This window comes from Podarcis filfolensis (assembly GCF_964270895.1).
Source record: "Podarcis filfolensis genome assembly, chromosome: 9".
In the NCBI taxonomy this organism is placed as follows: domain Eukaryota; kingdom Metazoa; phylum Chordata; class Lepidosauria; order Squamata; family Lacertidae; genus Podarcis; species Podarcis filfolensis.
The window spans coordinates 77,366,137-77,380,938 of NC_139610.1; the positions used below are offsets into that span (position 1 = coordinate 77,366,137).

The 14,802-nt window shown below is 52.2% G+C and overlaps 1 protein-coding gene across 1 annotated transcript; it reads right to left on the bottom strand.

The window, feature by feature from the left end:
- Positions 1 to 1,229: 1,229 nt before the first annotated feature.
- Positions 1,230 to 9,640, bottom strand: MOGS (mannosyl-oligosaccharide glucosidase). Its single transcript, XM_083571225.1, has 4 exons — positions 9,049 to 9,640; positions 7,595 to 7,815; positions 4,738 to 4,934; positions 1,230 to 3,110 (listed from the first exon to the last, which is right to left on the bottom strand). The coding sequence occupies exons 1-4, from the start codon at positions 9,431 to 9,433 to the stop codon at positions 1,388 to 1,390; spliced, it is 2,526 nt and encodes an 841-aa protein (XP_083427351.1). The 5' UTR covers positions 9,434 to 9,640; the 3' UTR covers positions 1,230 to 1,387.
- Between the last annotated feature and the right edge of the window lie 5,162 nt (positions 9,641 to 14,802).

Consider the following 14,802-nt stretch of genomic DNA (forward strand, 5'->3'; position numbering starts at 1 on the left):
ACTCTTTGGGAATCTGGCCGGGACGGGGAATGGTCAGCTGTAGCACCCTGTGCCAAAACAATTTTCTTGCAAGTGGCAACCCAGATTTCCACGCAGCTGCTAACGGAGGGCAGCACTTTCTGTAAGGAGACAAGAGGAGCTCTGCTGAATCGGTGCCACAGCCCATAACAGCCCCCTGTTCTCACAGTGGCCAACCAGGGGGGAGCCAGGATCCAAGCACAAGAGCCCGCTCCCCCCAGCTGTCCCTGCTGAAGGGGCCTATTTTAAGTATTTTGGGTGCCTTGAGATGGCCTGGCGAGAGATCCTGTGGTCCAGGGGCAGAGCAGCCTCCTCGGAGGCAGGACGTTCAAGCTCCATGGAAAAAACTCTGGTAGCAGATGATGTTGGGGGGGGGGATTTCCGCCTCTGGAGTTTTCCATATCTCCCAGCAACCAGTCAGGCAAGATCCTGTGGCGCTCAGCTCTGTCCCCTGGGGTTGGGATTTGGAGGCTTTTCCCTCCCTCCTGTGGGCAGATGGTGCCATTTTGCCCACCTAAGTATTGGCACGGATGGCATTCAGGTGAGGCTGATGGCCTGTGTGGCTACATTTACAGGCATGCATATATCTCTATGTTTGCCTGGCCGCAACAGCTCAGTTGCTTAGAGCCTGGTCCTGCTGATGCCAAGGTTGCAGGTTCGATCCCTGGTTGGGACAGCTGCATATTCCTGCATTGCAGAGGGGTTGGGCTAGATGATCCTCAAGGTCCTTTCTACAACTCTTCTGTTCTCTGAGTGTGGGGAAACATGCTGTGACCCTGAAGCAGCTAATCCCAGTTCATATCAGTTTATTGCACCATAAACCCATTAATCCCCAGGGCTTCAAAAAGTTGTTAACTTGCAGCACATTTGTAGCTGCACTCCCCAAATCGTAAGCAGCAGGGGACCAGTCAAAACCCTCCCTCCCAGGAGCTAAAAAGATGTAAAGGCTTTCAGGGTTTTTCAAAACAATAAAGTGGCATATAACTTTTGCAAAATAACAATAAATAAAATCCCAAGTGCAGATTCACCAGCAGCCCCTGGGAGCCGCTCTGAGCGCACAAACCCCTTTCATGTTGCCTTCAATTATGACCCAAGGCATCTCCCCTCCCCGCCCCGAACTCCAGAGGCGGCAGCGCATGGGAATGCCCAAGCAGCCCAAAGAGGCTTCTTCCCCCAGCCCAGCTCCTTTCCCGCAAGAGGCCACTGGCACGTCCAGCTTCACAGCTTTATTTCGCTAGAAAATCAGAAGTCAGATCCTGGAGGGAGAGCAGTCGAGGCCAGCTGCCCAGGAGTCAAAACACCTGAGGGGAGGAGGCGGGCACCGCGCCCGCCAAGAGCATGGCAGAGGCAACCTGGCACTTTTGGAAGCTCAGTACTCCTCGGCCATCATGAGCACCACCAGGGCCGACCAGCCAGTGAAGGGGTAGCAGCCTTGGCCTTTGCCCGTGCCGTCGTGGTACTGCTCCCACACGTAGCCGCTCTCCAGGTACTGCCGGTAGACGTTGCCCACGACGTTGGCGCGCAGCTCCCGGTACAGGGCGGCCGCCTGCTCCCGGAAGGGCCCCTCCAGCCGGCTGTAGTGCTTTAGAGCCCGCACGGCCAGGAAGTTGATGTTGACCCACACCGGGCCCCTCCAGTACGGGGGGTCGTGCTCCGTGTTGTGCTTGAGGTAGAAGGGGCTGGAGCGCGACAGCGAGCGCAGCCCAAAGGGCGTCCACAGCTTCCTCTCGCTGCGCAGGTCGGTCAGCAGGCTGCCCAGCCGCGGCGAGTCGGGGCGCAGCAGCTGCAGCAGCAGCGGGAAGAGGCTCACGTAGCCAAAAGTGCCCCCCACAAACTGCAGCCGGGGTGGCTTCCGCACCACCCGCAGCAGGCGCGGCGTGGGCATCGGCTGCCCCGGAGGAGGCGGGCGCAGCTTCTCACGCTCCAGGGACGCCGCCTGCGTGTGGTTGCCGTAGTCGGCAAAGGTGCCCAGCGCCTCGGCCCAGTGGTGCTGGTCCAGCAGCTGCCCATCCGACAGCGCCTCCGCCATGCGCCGGTACTCCTCGGCCGGCTCCCCCAGCCGTGTGGCCACCTCCGCCATGACGGCCGAGGCCACGGCCATCCAGCAGCGCAGGTCCAGGTGGCGCTCGTCCTCCGAGGGGTGCGAGGCCCTCGGGTAGTCGTCCAGGCCGGAGGTGAGCGTCTTGGGGTTCAGGAACGCCTGGGTGTCCTGGTCGCGGCCGCGCCAGCGGAAGGTGAAGGGCAGGGGCCCGGCCTGCGTGCTGTTGTACCAGTCGTACCAGCTCTGTAGCCGCGGGTAGAGGCGCCGCAGGTAGTCCGTCTCCAGAGCTTCCTGCGCAAGCAGCTGCCGCAGCGCCAGGAAGAGCGTCGGGGGGTTTCCGGCACTGCTGTGCTGCACGACGAACTCCGCGGGCACCTTGGCACGGGCCTCGGAGCCTAGGATCTGCTCCCGCGGGATCCAGCCTTCGGCGTTCATGAGGTCCAGCCAGTGCGCCAGCACATCTCGGCTGAGGGCTGCGTCCCAGCGGGCCAGCAGCAGCTGGTGGAAGCCCTCGTCCCACAGGAAGCCCCGTGGGAAGAAGGAGCGCGAGGGCACGGCCGTGAAGAGCGGCGCCTCCGGGTAGGGCTGGGGGAGCTCGGCGTGGGGCGACTGCACCAGCGAGCGCCCGTGAAAGTAGCCCATGCCGCCCAGCATGTTGCTGAGGGCGGCCCGCGCAAAGCTCTGCTCCGGCGGGGAGAAGCCCTTGCGCGCCAGGCCAAAGGCCTCCTCAAAGCGCCGCTCAAAGGCCACCGTGTGCCGGCCCAACTCCTGCGACAGAGCCTCGCCTGCCAGACGCCCGGCACGGTCGCCCGCGCTGCCCGATTCAAAGAGCACCTCCAGGCGGCAGGGCAGGGACACCGTCACCTGGTGCACCAGCAGCTGGCTGTGAGGGGGCGCCCGCTCCCCGGCCGGGGAGTGAGAGGCATCCACCCCAAAGTAGCGGCGCTTGGGGGCTCCTGGGGGGGCGAAGGTGAAGCGAGGCGTCAGGCTGGCTTTCACCACGTCGCTCAGGCGGTCCAGACCTTCGGCCTTCGCCTGCAGGTGGTTGTAACTGGAGAGGGAGAAAGGGAGCGAGAATCAGCGCCAAGGACTACGGCTCTTCCTCCATGGCCAGAGGCATCTATCTATCTGTCCATCCATCCATCCATCCATCTATCCATCATCTATCTATCATCTATCTATCTATCTATCTATCTAACCATCATCTATCTATCTATCTATCTATCTATCTATCATCTTTCTATCTATCCATCTATCTATCCATCCATCATCTATCTTTCTATCCATCCATCATCTATCTATCTATCTATCTATCTATCTATCTATCTATCTATCCATCATCTATCTATCTATCTATATCTATCTATCTATCTTTCTTTCTATCTATCTATCTATCATCTATCATCTTTCTATCTATCTATCTATCTATCTATCTATCTATCTATCTATCTATATCTATCTATCTATCTATCTATCTATCTATCATCTATCTATCTATCTATCTATCTATCTATCTATCTAACCATCTAACCATCATCTATCTATCTATCTATCTATCTATCTATCTATCTATATCTATCATCTATCTATCTATCTATCTATCTATCTATCTATCTATCATCTTTCTATCTATCTATCTATCCATCCATCGATCCATCCATCCATCCATCCATCATCTATCTTTCTTTCTATCTATATCTATCTATCTATCTATCTATCTATCTATCATCTATCATCTATCATCTTTCTATCTATCCATCTATCTATCTATCCATCCATCTATCATCTATCTATCTTTCTATCTATCATTTATCTATCATCTATCTATTTCATTTATATAGTGCCCCTTCACCCGCAGATCTCAGGGCGGTTCACAAGATAAAAATGAAGGATAGTAGCACAAAATATATACCGTATTTCCCCCCCCCCCCATGTTTAAGACGCCCCTATTTTTGGGGACTCCAGGTTAAGAAAATGGGGGGGAGATGGCCCCGTGTATAAGACGCCCCCTAATTTTTGACATTATTTTTTAGGGGAAAAGCCTAGTCTTTTACACGGAAAAACGCGGTAATTAAAGCAAAAGCGAAACTAAACATAACCCTCCTTCCCACAAACAGAGCTAAAAGGCTGTAGAATATGATTCATTAATTTTAATATTAATTTTAGAACTGCATTGATCATAAATTGGTACCGTAATGACTGAACAGTATGCAAGTTAAATTGGCCAACTGGAATGTATACAATACCCGTACCCAATGTCTTGTGAACTGCCCCGAGATCTTTTGCCGACGGGTGGTATATAAATCAGATAATTAATCAATCAGCCAAAGGTCTAGTTGAAGAGCAGCGTTTAGCCTGGCACTAAAGATATACAGTGAAGGCCCCAGGTGAGCCTCCCTGGGGACAGCATCCCACAAACGGGGAGCCACTGCAGAAAAGGCTCCGTTCTCGTGTTGCCACCCTCGGGACCTCTTGACCGCAGCAATGCTTCCGAATGCCAGCTGCCGGAAACCGCAAGAGGGCAGAGTTGATTTTGTGCCCAGATCCTGCCTGTGTATTTCCTGCTGGGCCATGGGCCTGATCCATCCGCCTCGGCTTGGGTTCTTACTTAAGGGAGAGACAATCACATCCCCACCCCCTAGGATTGAAAATTGTGGCACTTCTGCCCTGCAGGGTACCTGGCATAGAGAGGTGCTGTGCCAGCCTCATTGGTGGGCGGCTGGAAGGTGATGGTGAAGTGGCCCAGCTCCTCTGTGGTGCCCGTCAGGGATGCCAAGCGGCCGGTCTTCTGCTCCACCACAGGCTGCAGAGACCCCTGCCCATCCGTCGCCACGTAGAAGAGCAGAGAGATGAAGGGGGCCGGAGGCCCAGTTCTCTGAGGACAAGAAAGCACCGTCAGTAAGCCGCAAGACTCGTCTCCCTGGCTTGTGGCTTAGGGCCCTTGTATTTACAGACCTCCTCTCCTGGTCTGCCCCGCAGAGGACCTTAAGGTCCATGAATAACCATAGTTTAGAGGTCCCGGGCCCTAAGGAAGTCAGACTATCCTCCACCAGGGCCAGGGCCTTTTCAGTGGTGGCTCCAACCTGGTGGAATGCTCTGTCCCAGAAGACTAGGGCCCTTTACTAGGGACCTACACTGGCTTCCATATGTTTCTGAGCACAATTCAAAGTGTTGGTGTTGACCTTGAAAGCCCTAAACGGTCTCGGTCCAGTATACCTGAAGGAGCGTCTACACCTCCATCGTTCTGCCCAGACACTGAAGTCCAGCTCCGAGGACCTTCTGGCAGTTCCCTCATTGCAAGAAGCAAAGCTATAGGGAACCAGGCAGAGGGCCTTCTCAGTGGTGACACCTGCCCTGTGAAACGCCCTCCCACCAGATGTCAAAGAGAAAAACAACTACCAGACTTTTAGAAGACATCTGAAGGCAGCCCTGTTCAGGGAAGCTTTTAATGTTTAATAGGTTACTGTATTTTAGTGTTTTGTTGGAAGCCGCCCAGAGTGGCTGGGGAAACCCAGCCAGGTGGGCGGGGTATAAATAATAAATTATTATTATTATTACTACTACTTCAGGATTTAACCTCCTTCCATAGGGCCTGTAAGACAGAGCTATTCCGGCTGGCCTTTAATTTGAATTCAGCCTGATCTTTATTTCCCTTCTCTTCCCTCCCCCTCCCCTTTTATGAAGATCACCCACTCTGAGACCCCACAACTAATTCTCCCCTGGTCGCCTCGCTGGCCCAACTAGGACCAATTCAGCCAGCTAGCCCTGGGGATTATCTAATGCTTATTAGATGGATTTCCCCTAAATCAATTTCTGAACTTTGAATTTTATTGTTATTCATGTTTATATGCTGTATTTTATGCTGCTTTTACAATTAAGTGTTTTCAATTGGTTGTTAGCCACCCTGAGCCCGGTTTTTGAACCGGGAAGGGAGGGGTATAGATAAAAAATTATTATTATTATTATTTATTGAGTGTGAGGGTGAGCTCTGTCATGGATGCACTGCAGGGGGGTTGGACTAGAGGACCTTTGGCACCCCTTGCAAGTCTACCACTCTAGGATTCTGTCTGCCTGGGCGCCTGTCTGCTTCTAAGTCTGGGAGCCCCGCTTTGGGTGAGACTTGTGGGTCGAAGCCTTGGGAACCTGACCTGAGACAGGCCTTTGCATCCTGGCTGAGCATCTTAACTGTACTTAATCCAATCTTCATAACATTGTTAGCTGACTTCCTCTAATCCCTCTGGCTGAGTTTCAGTATATATCTTTTTGCAAAACCAAATTTCTCAAAAAATTAATCACTTAACATCGTTCTTTCTTTTTATTTTAACGTTAAACATTTTATTCTCTAACATAACATATTTAAATCCTAAGCCTATCTGATATTTGCAAATTTTTCCAACTAAGTCATCTTAACATATTTAACTAAATAGTCTTTGAATTTCATCCATTCCTTCTGGAACTCCTCCGCCTTCTGGTGGCGGACTCTTCCAGTCTGGTTGGCTAGCTCCGAAAAGTCCATCATCTTCATAGCCCCATGCATTCTAAACTTGGGAGAAACTTGGCTCCCTTCCGCCCCTCGGACAGAGTTTGGGGCCTCAGCCGCCGTCTCGAGGTCACGGGATAAGATAAGAGGCAGAAGGAGAACTATGCGGTGGATTATCTTCATGTCCTCAAGGACTGTGCGTGTTTTGGAACAAACAAGGCAAGGAAACCAGACGCTTCCTTGTGCTTAAAATTAAATTACGCTGCGTGGCCCCCCCTGCTGAGGTCTGCCGTCTGAAGGCCTGCGAAGGAGCCAGCAGCCCAAGCCACGGAGCAGAGGGCTAGCAGTGGCGATGAGCCACAACGGCTGCATTCTGCTTCCATGGTCGGAGGCAGCAAAGCTCACCTCTTTGGCTCAGATCCTGCTTGCGAGTTTCCCGCAGGCCACTGGCCTGATCCTGCAGGCTCTTCTTAGGTGCAAGCACACCTGGGCCTAGTAACAGCTAGACAGGAATCCCCCTGCACCTCCCTCCAGCTCCACGAAGGGTGCATACCTACGGGACCGCCTCTCCTGGTATGCCCCGCAGAGGACCTTAAGGTCCACAAATGGCAACACTTTGGAGGTCACAAGGAGGTTAGACTGGTCTCAACCAGAGGCAGGGCCTTTTCAGTACTGGCCCCGACTTGGTGGGGCGCTCTGTCACAGGAGACCAGGGCCCTGCGGGACTTGACATCTTTCCACAGGACCTGCAAGACAGAGCTGTTCCGTCCGGCCTTTGGTTTGGACTCAGTCTGACCCTTATGTTTCCCTCCCCTTATGGTCTTGATCTATGGGCTACTATTAAAATGAGGCTGAATTTTAAATTGCATTTTAACCTGTATTTTAAATTGGGTTTTTCCCCCCTATTATGTTTTTACTGTAATTTTACTGGTGTTAGCCGCTCTGAACCTGGTTCTGGCCGGGGAGGGCGGGGTATAAATAAAATTTATTATTATTATTATTATTATTATTCCTTAAGAGATGCCCGTCTCTCCCGCTGGCCCTTCCCCACTCACCTCGGGCCGCACTGTGACCCTCCAGCTCCAGTCTCCCCCGTGCTGACCCCCAGGTCGCTTCACAAACTCCGTCTGCAGGCTGAGGCCCACGTCCTGGATCTCCTGCACCCCAAAATTGACGCCGTCGTGGAGCAGCCAGCCGTAGCGCGGCAGGCCGTCGCTTTGCTCGCAGGTGTGGCGCAGCCGGACGTCCCCCTCCAGCTGGTGCATCCACATGAGGCCTGCAGGAAGAGCCGCAGAATGGCAGTCAGAAGGGCCCTCCAGAGTCATCTAGTCCAACCCCCTGCAATGCGGAGAGCGAGGGAAAGAGCTACTCTGCCGGGGACAGCAAAGGCACAGACCCCTCGTCTCTTGGCCACGCTCCACGAGGACAGAGGCCGGGATGGCAGCCTCGCAAGCCCAATTTGTGCCCAACTTGAGAAGGAAGGTTCACAACAGGAAGACTTAAAGGAACTATTGGAAACTCAAGGCAGCAGAGATATGAGATGATCAGAGCCCCCCCCGAACTTGAAGCATGGGAAGTCCCAAAAAAAATTATAATTTGACAGAATATTTGGACTATATGATATGTATTTGTATAATCTGGAATATTTAATGTGATTTGATTGGATTGTTAAAATGGAAAATTTAATAAAAAATTATTTTAAAAAATAAATAAATCTGTGCCTGACTTGCAGAACTCACTGGCTCCCGTCTTTCGTCTTGGAGCACAGATGATGCCCAGATTTTGGGAGAGGGTTGGGCAATTGCAGAGCTGGGAGGAACCCTTACACGAAGATCAGAACGATTGGGCCACAGATTCCAAAACCATAGCTGTCAACTTTTCCCTTTTCTTGCGAGGAATCCTATTCGGAATAAGGGAACTTCCCTTAAAAAAAAGGAAACGTTGACAGCTGTGTCCAAAGCAGCTGCCAAGGAACAGCTGTTGGGACAAAGAACCTCCCCGGTCCTAGCAGCCTGTGACATGTGCCAGCTCCTCACGAGTCGCATCATGCCAGTGCTCTCTCCTTTGCTGCGTGAGTGGGGGGCAATGGGGAGGTGTCTTTCCAGCAGCAGCTGCCTGGGGTCTGTTTTGCGCTGGATGTGGGCCCCAGGCTGAAAGCGCACCTTCCCTGCAGGCTCTGACACCTGTCCAAATCGGACTTTGCCCCAACGCTTCCATCTTGAGACAAATGGATGCCAACAGGAGCTTCCTGAAGGCTCCAGACTCTGTGCCACCTGCCTTGTGCCATCTGCCACGTAGACCTGGGCCAAGGGTGCCGGTGGCACCGGGTGCTTGGGCAAGGCCCTGCCCTCTTGCCTAGCTGTCAACCTCTCCCTTGTCTTGCGAGGAATCCTATTCGGAATAAGGGGATTTCCCTTTTGAAAAGGGAAAGGTTGACAGCTCTGCCCTCTGGGCATCCCAAGCGCCGAGTTGGACGGGGCCCCCGGGGGTCATCTTCTCCCCCTCTCACCTGCGACGGGCGAGCGGGGGCTGCGCGCCTTCATCCCGAAGTAGACCTGCGGCCGGTAGGAGCCCCAGAAGCGGCCGGGCTCGGTCTCGGGGCCGCTGCTGTTGGCGTCGAGGATGCGCGGCGCCGGGTGCAGGGAGACCACGCGCGCCGCCCGCCAGCGCCGCGCCCCGACGCCGTAGCCCACGGCCGCCAAGCCCAGCGCCAGCGAGCCCAGCGCCAGCACGGCCGCCAGCCGGGAGCCGGAGCCCCCGGGCTGCCCCGGAGCCCCGACGGCACCGCGCCCCTTCCTCGTCCCCATCGCCGTCCCCGGCGCCGCCCTCGGGGGTCCCTTCTCCGCCGGGCGCCGCCCCGCCTCGGGTCCTGGTCGCCGCCGCTCGCGGGCCATCCTCCGCCGCACCTGCAGCCCCGACGGGGCGGGAGAAGGGAAAGAGACGCTGGGCTTGGTCGGGCGGGAGATCGGGGGCCGAGCGGGGACTCCTCCGGCCCCCGACGGGCAGGATCCTGCCCGGGACCCCCCTCCCCAAAAGCGCCGTCGGGGGGCTGCAGCGCCGCCTCGCTCACCCTTCCGGATCGACTCCACGCGCTCCCCGACGCGGGCAGAACTACCTTTCCCGGCAGGCCCCGCGGCTCCCCAACCCCGGTGCACTCTGGGAGATGTAGTCCCTGCCCTTTCCCCGCCTTCCACCACGCTTGGCCCCCCGGAAGTGCTCGGGGTCCCCCCCGTCGGGGTGGCAAAGGGTGCCGTGGCGCCTGGCGAGAGGTTGGCACCCCGCGCATGCGCCTCCGCGGCAGGGATTCTGCAAAGGGGGGGGGGGGCGGCGTTGCCATCGAGCAGGGAGGGAGCATCTGCAATGGGGCGCCGCCTCCATCCAGCGCCGGATTTACGCATAAGCTCAACGAGCTCTAGTTTAGGGCCCCCCTTTATTTTTTTGGGACCCCCCCCAAAATCAAAGGAAAAACCACTGGATGCACATTTCCAAAATATAAGATAAAAAACAGCTAAAATAAAACCTACATGTAGTTAGACCTTAACAATTTCACTATTAATCTACTTGTATTTTGTATTAATGTACAAAATAATATTGTATTTCACTATTAATGTACTTCTTCATTGGATTTCAGTTCACAATGAGTTTGATAAAATACATATTTTTGTGATTGCAAATGGCTTGCGATACCTATTGGGTCCATCAATGACCATCTAGCATCTATTCAACACAAAAAAACAGGGAGCATTTGATGTTGACAAAGGACAGCTGTATATGTCAAGGGCCCCATTACCTTCAGTATCTGAGGGCTGCATCAAACCTAAATCCGGCCCTGGCTCCATTTAGGGTATTTATATCCCCATATAAGGGCTGAGCCCCTTCATGGATCACTGCCTTGCCGTGGCGAAGGGGCTTGAAGAACTCAGAGAAGCTATGAACTATGCCGAGCAGGGCACCCAAGATGAACAGGTCATAGTGGAGAGTTTTGACCAAACGTGATCCACCTGGAGGAGGAACCGGCAAGCCACTCCAGTATCCCTGCCAAGAAGACTCCATGGACAAAGACAACAGGCATATAAAAGTTATGACGCTGGAAGATGAGCCCCTCAGGTCGGAAGGCGTCCAACATGCTACTGAGGAAGAGCGGAGGACAAGTACAGTACAAGTAGATCCAGAGCTGATGAAGCGGCTGGGCTAAAGCCGAAAGGATGCTCAGTTGCGGATATGCCTGGAAGCGAAAGGAAAGTCCAATGCTGTAAAGAAAAATATTGCATAGGAACCTGGAATGTAAGAACCATGAACCTGGGTAAGTTGGATGTGGTCAAAAATGAGATGGCAAGAATAAATATTGACATCCTGGGCATCAGTGAACTAAAATGGACGGGAATGGGTGAATTCAGTTCGGATGACCATCATATCTACTACTGTGGGCAAGAAACCCGCAAAAGAAATGGAGTGGCCCTCATAGTCAACAAAAGAGTGGCGAAAACAGTACTGGGATGCAATCTCAAAAATGATAGAATGATCTCGATACGAATCCAAGGCAGACCTTTTAACATAACAGTAATCCAAGTTTATGCACCAACTACTGGTGCTGAAGAAACTGAAATTGACCAATTCTATGAAGACTTACAACACCTTATAGAAGTGACACCAAAGAAGGATGTTCTTCTCATTATAGGGGATTGGAATGCTAAAGTAGGGAATCAAGAGATAAAAGGAACAACTGGCAAGTTTGGCCTTGGAGATCAAAACGAAGCAGGGCAAAGGCTAATAGAGTTCTGTCAAGAGAACAAGCTGGTCATCACAAACACGCTTTTCCAAGAACACAAGAGACGACTCTACACATGGACATCACCAGATGGGCAGCATCGAAATCAGATTGATTATATTCTCTGCAGCCAAAGATGGAGAAGCTCAATACAGTCAGCAAAAACAAGACCTGGAGCTGACTGTGGCTCAGATCATCAGCTTCTTATAGCAAAATTGAAGCTTAAACTGAAGAAAGTAGGAAAAACCACTGGGCCGGTAAGATACAATCTAAATCAAATCCCTTATGAATACACAGTGGAAGTGAGGAACAGGTTTAAGGATTTAGATTTGCTGGACAGAGTGCCTGAAGAACTATGGATGGAGGCTCGCAACATTATACAGGAGGCAGCAACTAAAACCATCCCAATGAAAAAGAATTGCAAGAAAGCAAAGTGGCTGTCCAACGAGGCCTTACAAATAGCTGGGGAGAGAAGGCAAGCAAAATGCAAGGGAGATAGTGAAAGATACAGGAAATTGAATGCAGATTTCCGAAGAATAGCAAGGAGAGACAAGAAGGCCTTCTTAAACGAGCAATGCAAAGAATTAGAGGAAAACAACAGAATGGGAAGAACCAGAGATCTGTTCAAGAAAATTGGAGATATGAAAGGAACATTTCGTTCAAAGATTGCCATAATAAAGGACAAAAGTGGTAAGGACCTAACAGAAGCAGAAGACATCAAGAAGAGGTGGCAAGAATACACAGAGGAATTATACCAGAAAGAAATGGATGTCTCGTATACCCCAGGTAATGGGGTTGCTGACCTTGAGCCAGACATCCTGGAGAGTGAAGTCAAATGGGCCTTAGAAAGCCCTGCAAATAACAAGGCCAGTGGAAGTGATGGTATTCCAGCTGAACTATTTAAAATTTTAAAAGATGATGCTGTTAAGGTGCTACACTCAATATGCCAGCAAGTTTGGAAAACTCAGCAGTGGCCAGAGGATTGGAGAAGATCAGTCTACATCCCAATCCCAAAGAAGGGCAGTGCCAAATAATGCTCCAACTACCGCACAATTGCACTCATTTCACACGCTAGCAAGGTTATGCTTAAAATTCTACAAGGAAGGCTCAAGCAGTATGTGGACCGAGAACTCCCAGAAGTGCAAGCTGGATTTAGAAGAGGCAGAGGAACCAGAGACCAAATTGCAAACATGCGCTGGATTATGGAGAAAGCTAGAGAGTTCCAGAAAGACATCTACTTCTGCTTCATTGACTATGCAAAAGCCTTTGACTGTGTCGACCACAGCAAACTATGGCAAGTTCTTAAAGAAATGGGAGTGCCTGATCACCTCATCTGTCTCCTGATAAATCTCTATGTGGGACAAGAAGCTACAGTTAGAACTGGATATGGAACAACTGATTGGTTCAAAATTGGGAAAGGAGTACGACAAGGCTGTATATTGTCTCCCTGGTTATTTAACTTATATGCAGAATTCATCATGCGAAAGGCTGGGCTGGATGAATCCCTAGCCGGAATTAAGATTGCTGGAAGAAATATCAACAACCTCAGATATGCAGATGACACAACCTTGATGGCAGAAAGTGAGGAGGAATTAAAGAACCTTTTATTGAGGGTAAAAGAGGAGAGCGCAAAATATGGTCTGAAGCTCAGCATCAAAAAAACGAAGATCATGGCCACTGGGCCCATCACCTCCTGGCAAATGGAAGGGGAAGAAATGGAGGCAGTGAGAGATTTTACTTTCTTGGGCTCCATGATCACTGCAGATGGTGACAGGAGCCACGAAATTAAGAGACGCCTGCTTCTTGGGAGAAAAGCAATGACAAACCTAGACAGCATCTTAAAAAGCAGAGACATCACCTTGCCAACAAAGGTCCGTATAGTTAAAGCTATGGTTTTCCCAGTAGTGATGTATGGAAGTGAGAGCTGGACCATAAAGAAGGCTGATCGCCGAAGAATTGATGCTTTTGAATTATGGTGCTGGAGGAGACTCTTGAGAGTCCCATGGACTGCAAGAAGATCCAACCTCTCCATTCTGAAGGAAATCAGCCCTGAGTGCTCACTGGAAGGACAGATCCTGAAGCTGAGGCTCCAAGACTTTGGCCACCTCATGAGAAGAGAAGACACCCTGGAAAAGACCCTGATGTTGGGGAAAATGGAGGGCCCAAGGAGAAGGGGACGAAGGAGGACGAGATGGTGGGACAGTGTTCTCGAAGCTACCAGCATGAGGGAGGCAGTGGAAGACAGGAGTGCCTGGCATGCTCTGGTCCAGGGGGTCACCAAGAGTCAGACACGACTAAACAACAACAACAAATAAGGGCTGAGAGGCAGGGGCTGGTCACCCACCCAGGGAGCTTGACAGGAGCAGAAATGCTGGAGTATGACCTGGCAGAGACCTGGGTTCAAATCCCACCACTCCTGCCTCTCAGCCTAGCCTCCCTCACAGGCTGTTGTAAGGATCAAATGAGCAGGGGGGGGCGGAAAACCAGGCAAGCCATCTTGAGCTCCTTGGAGGAAAAAAAACGTGAGCTACACACGCCATCCATCCATCCATCCATCCATCCATCGCCCTCCAGCTGATCTGAGGGCCTTCTTGGTCAAAGAAATAAACTATTTGACATTTAGAAGACATCTGAAGGCAGCCCTGTTTAGGGAAGTTTTTAATGACTGGTGTTTTAATGTATTTTTAATCTCCTTTTGGAAGCCGCCCAGAGTGGCTGGGGTATAAATATTATTGGATGGAATGGGGTATAAATATTATTATTATTATTAATGACCAAAGGGTGATTTGTACCCTGGGGTTGTTGCTGTTTAGTCGTGTCCGCCACTTCGTGACCCCCTGGACCAGAGCAGGCCAGGCCCTCCTGTCTTCTGCCTCCTGCAGTTGGGTCAAACTCATGCTGGTAGCTTCGAGGACACACCCTGGGGTTAACTGGACACTAACCACTGCACCACACTGTCCCTGGGGGGCAACAGGAAGCTGGCCTGGAAGAGTCCCTCCTCGGACCTGATCCAGCTGCAGCAGGACACCAAGGAAACAGCCACCCTAGCGGAGCCAAGAGAGCAGGGCCTGTCACATGGGGAGGACCCCTCAAATACTGCCCCCCCAAGAGACAGGGGTCCCTCTTCTGCGTCACCACCTGTCCCACTTCAAACCCCCCCCCATCAGAAGAGGGACCTGGAAAAGGCCGAGAGCCACCACAGGGGTTTCAAGGCTGGCAAAACGGGTCCCTCAGCCCTGGTCCCGGTGAGCCCCCGCAAATGTGTGGGGCAGCCCCTCCATGCCTCCCAAAGTCCACAGGCGTCATTAAAAAGCCAGGGTTGCCTAGTGGGTAGAGCGTCACCCCTAGAGAGAGCAGGCTTCAAATCCCAGCCAGGCTGTCAATTTTCAATTTCTTGCATTTATATCTCACTTTTCCCCCAAGGAGCTCCACGTGGCAAACAGTTCTCCCCATTTTTTTGTCCCAACGACCCTGTGAGGCAGGCCGGGCTGAGTG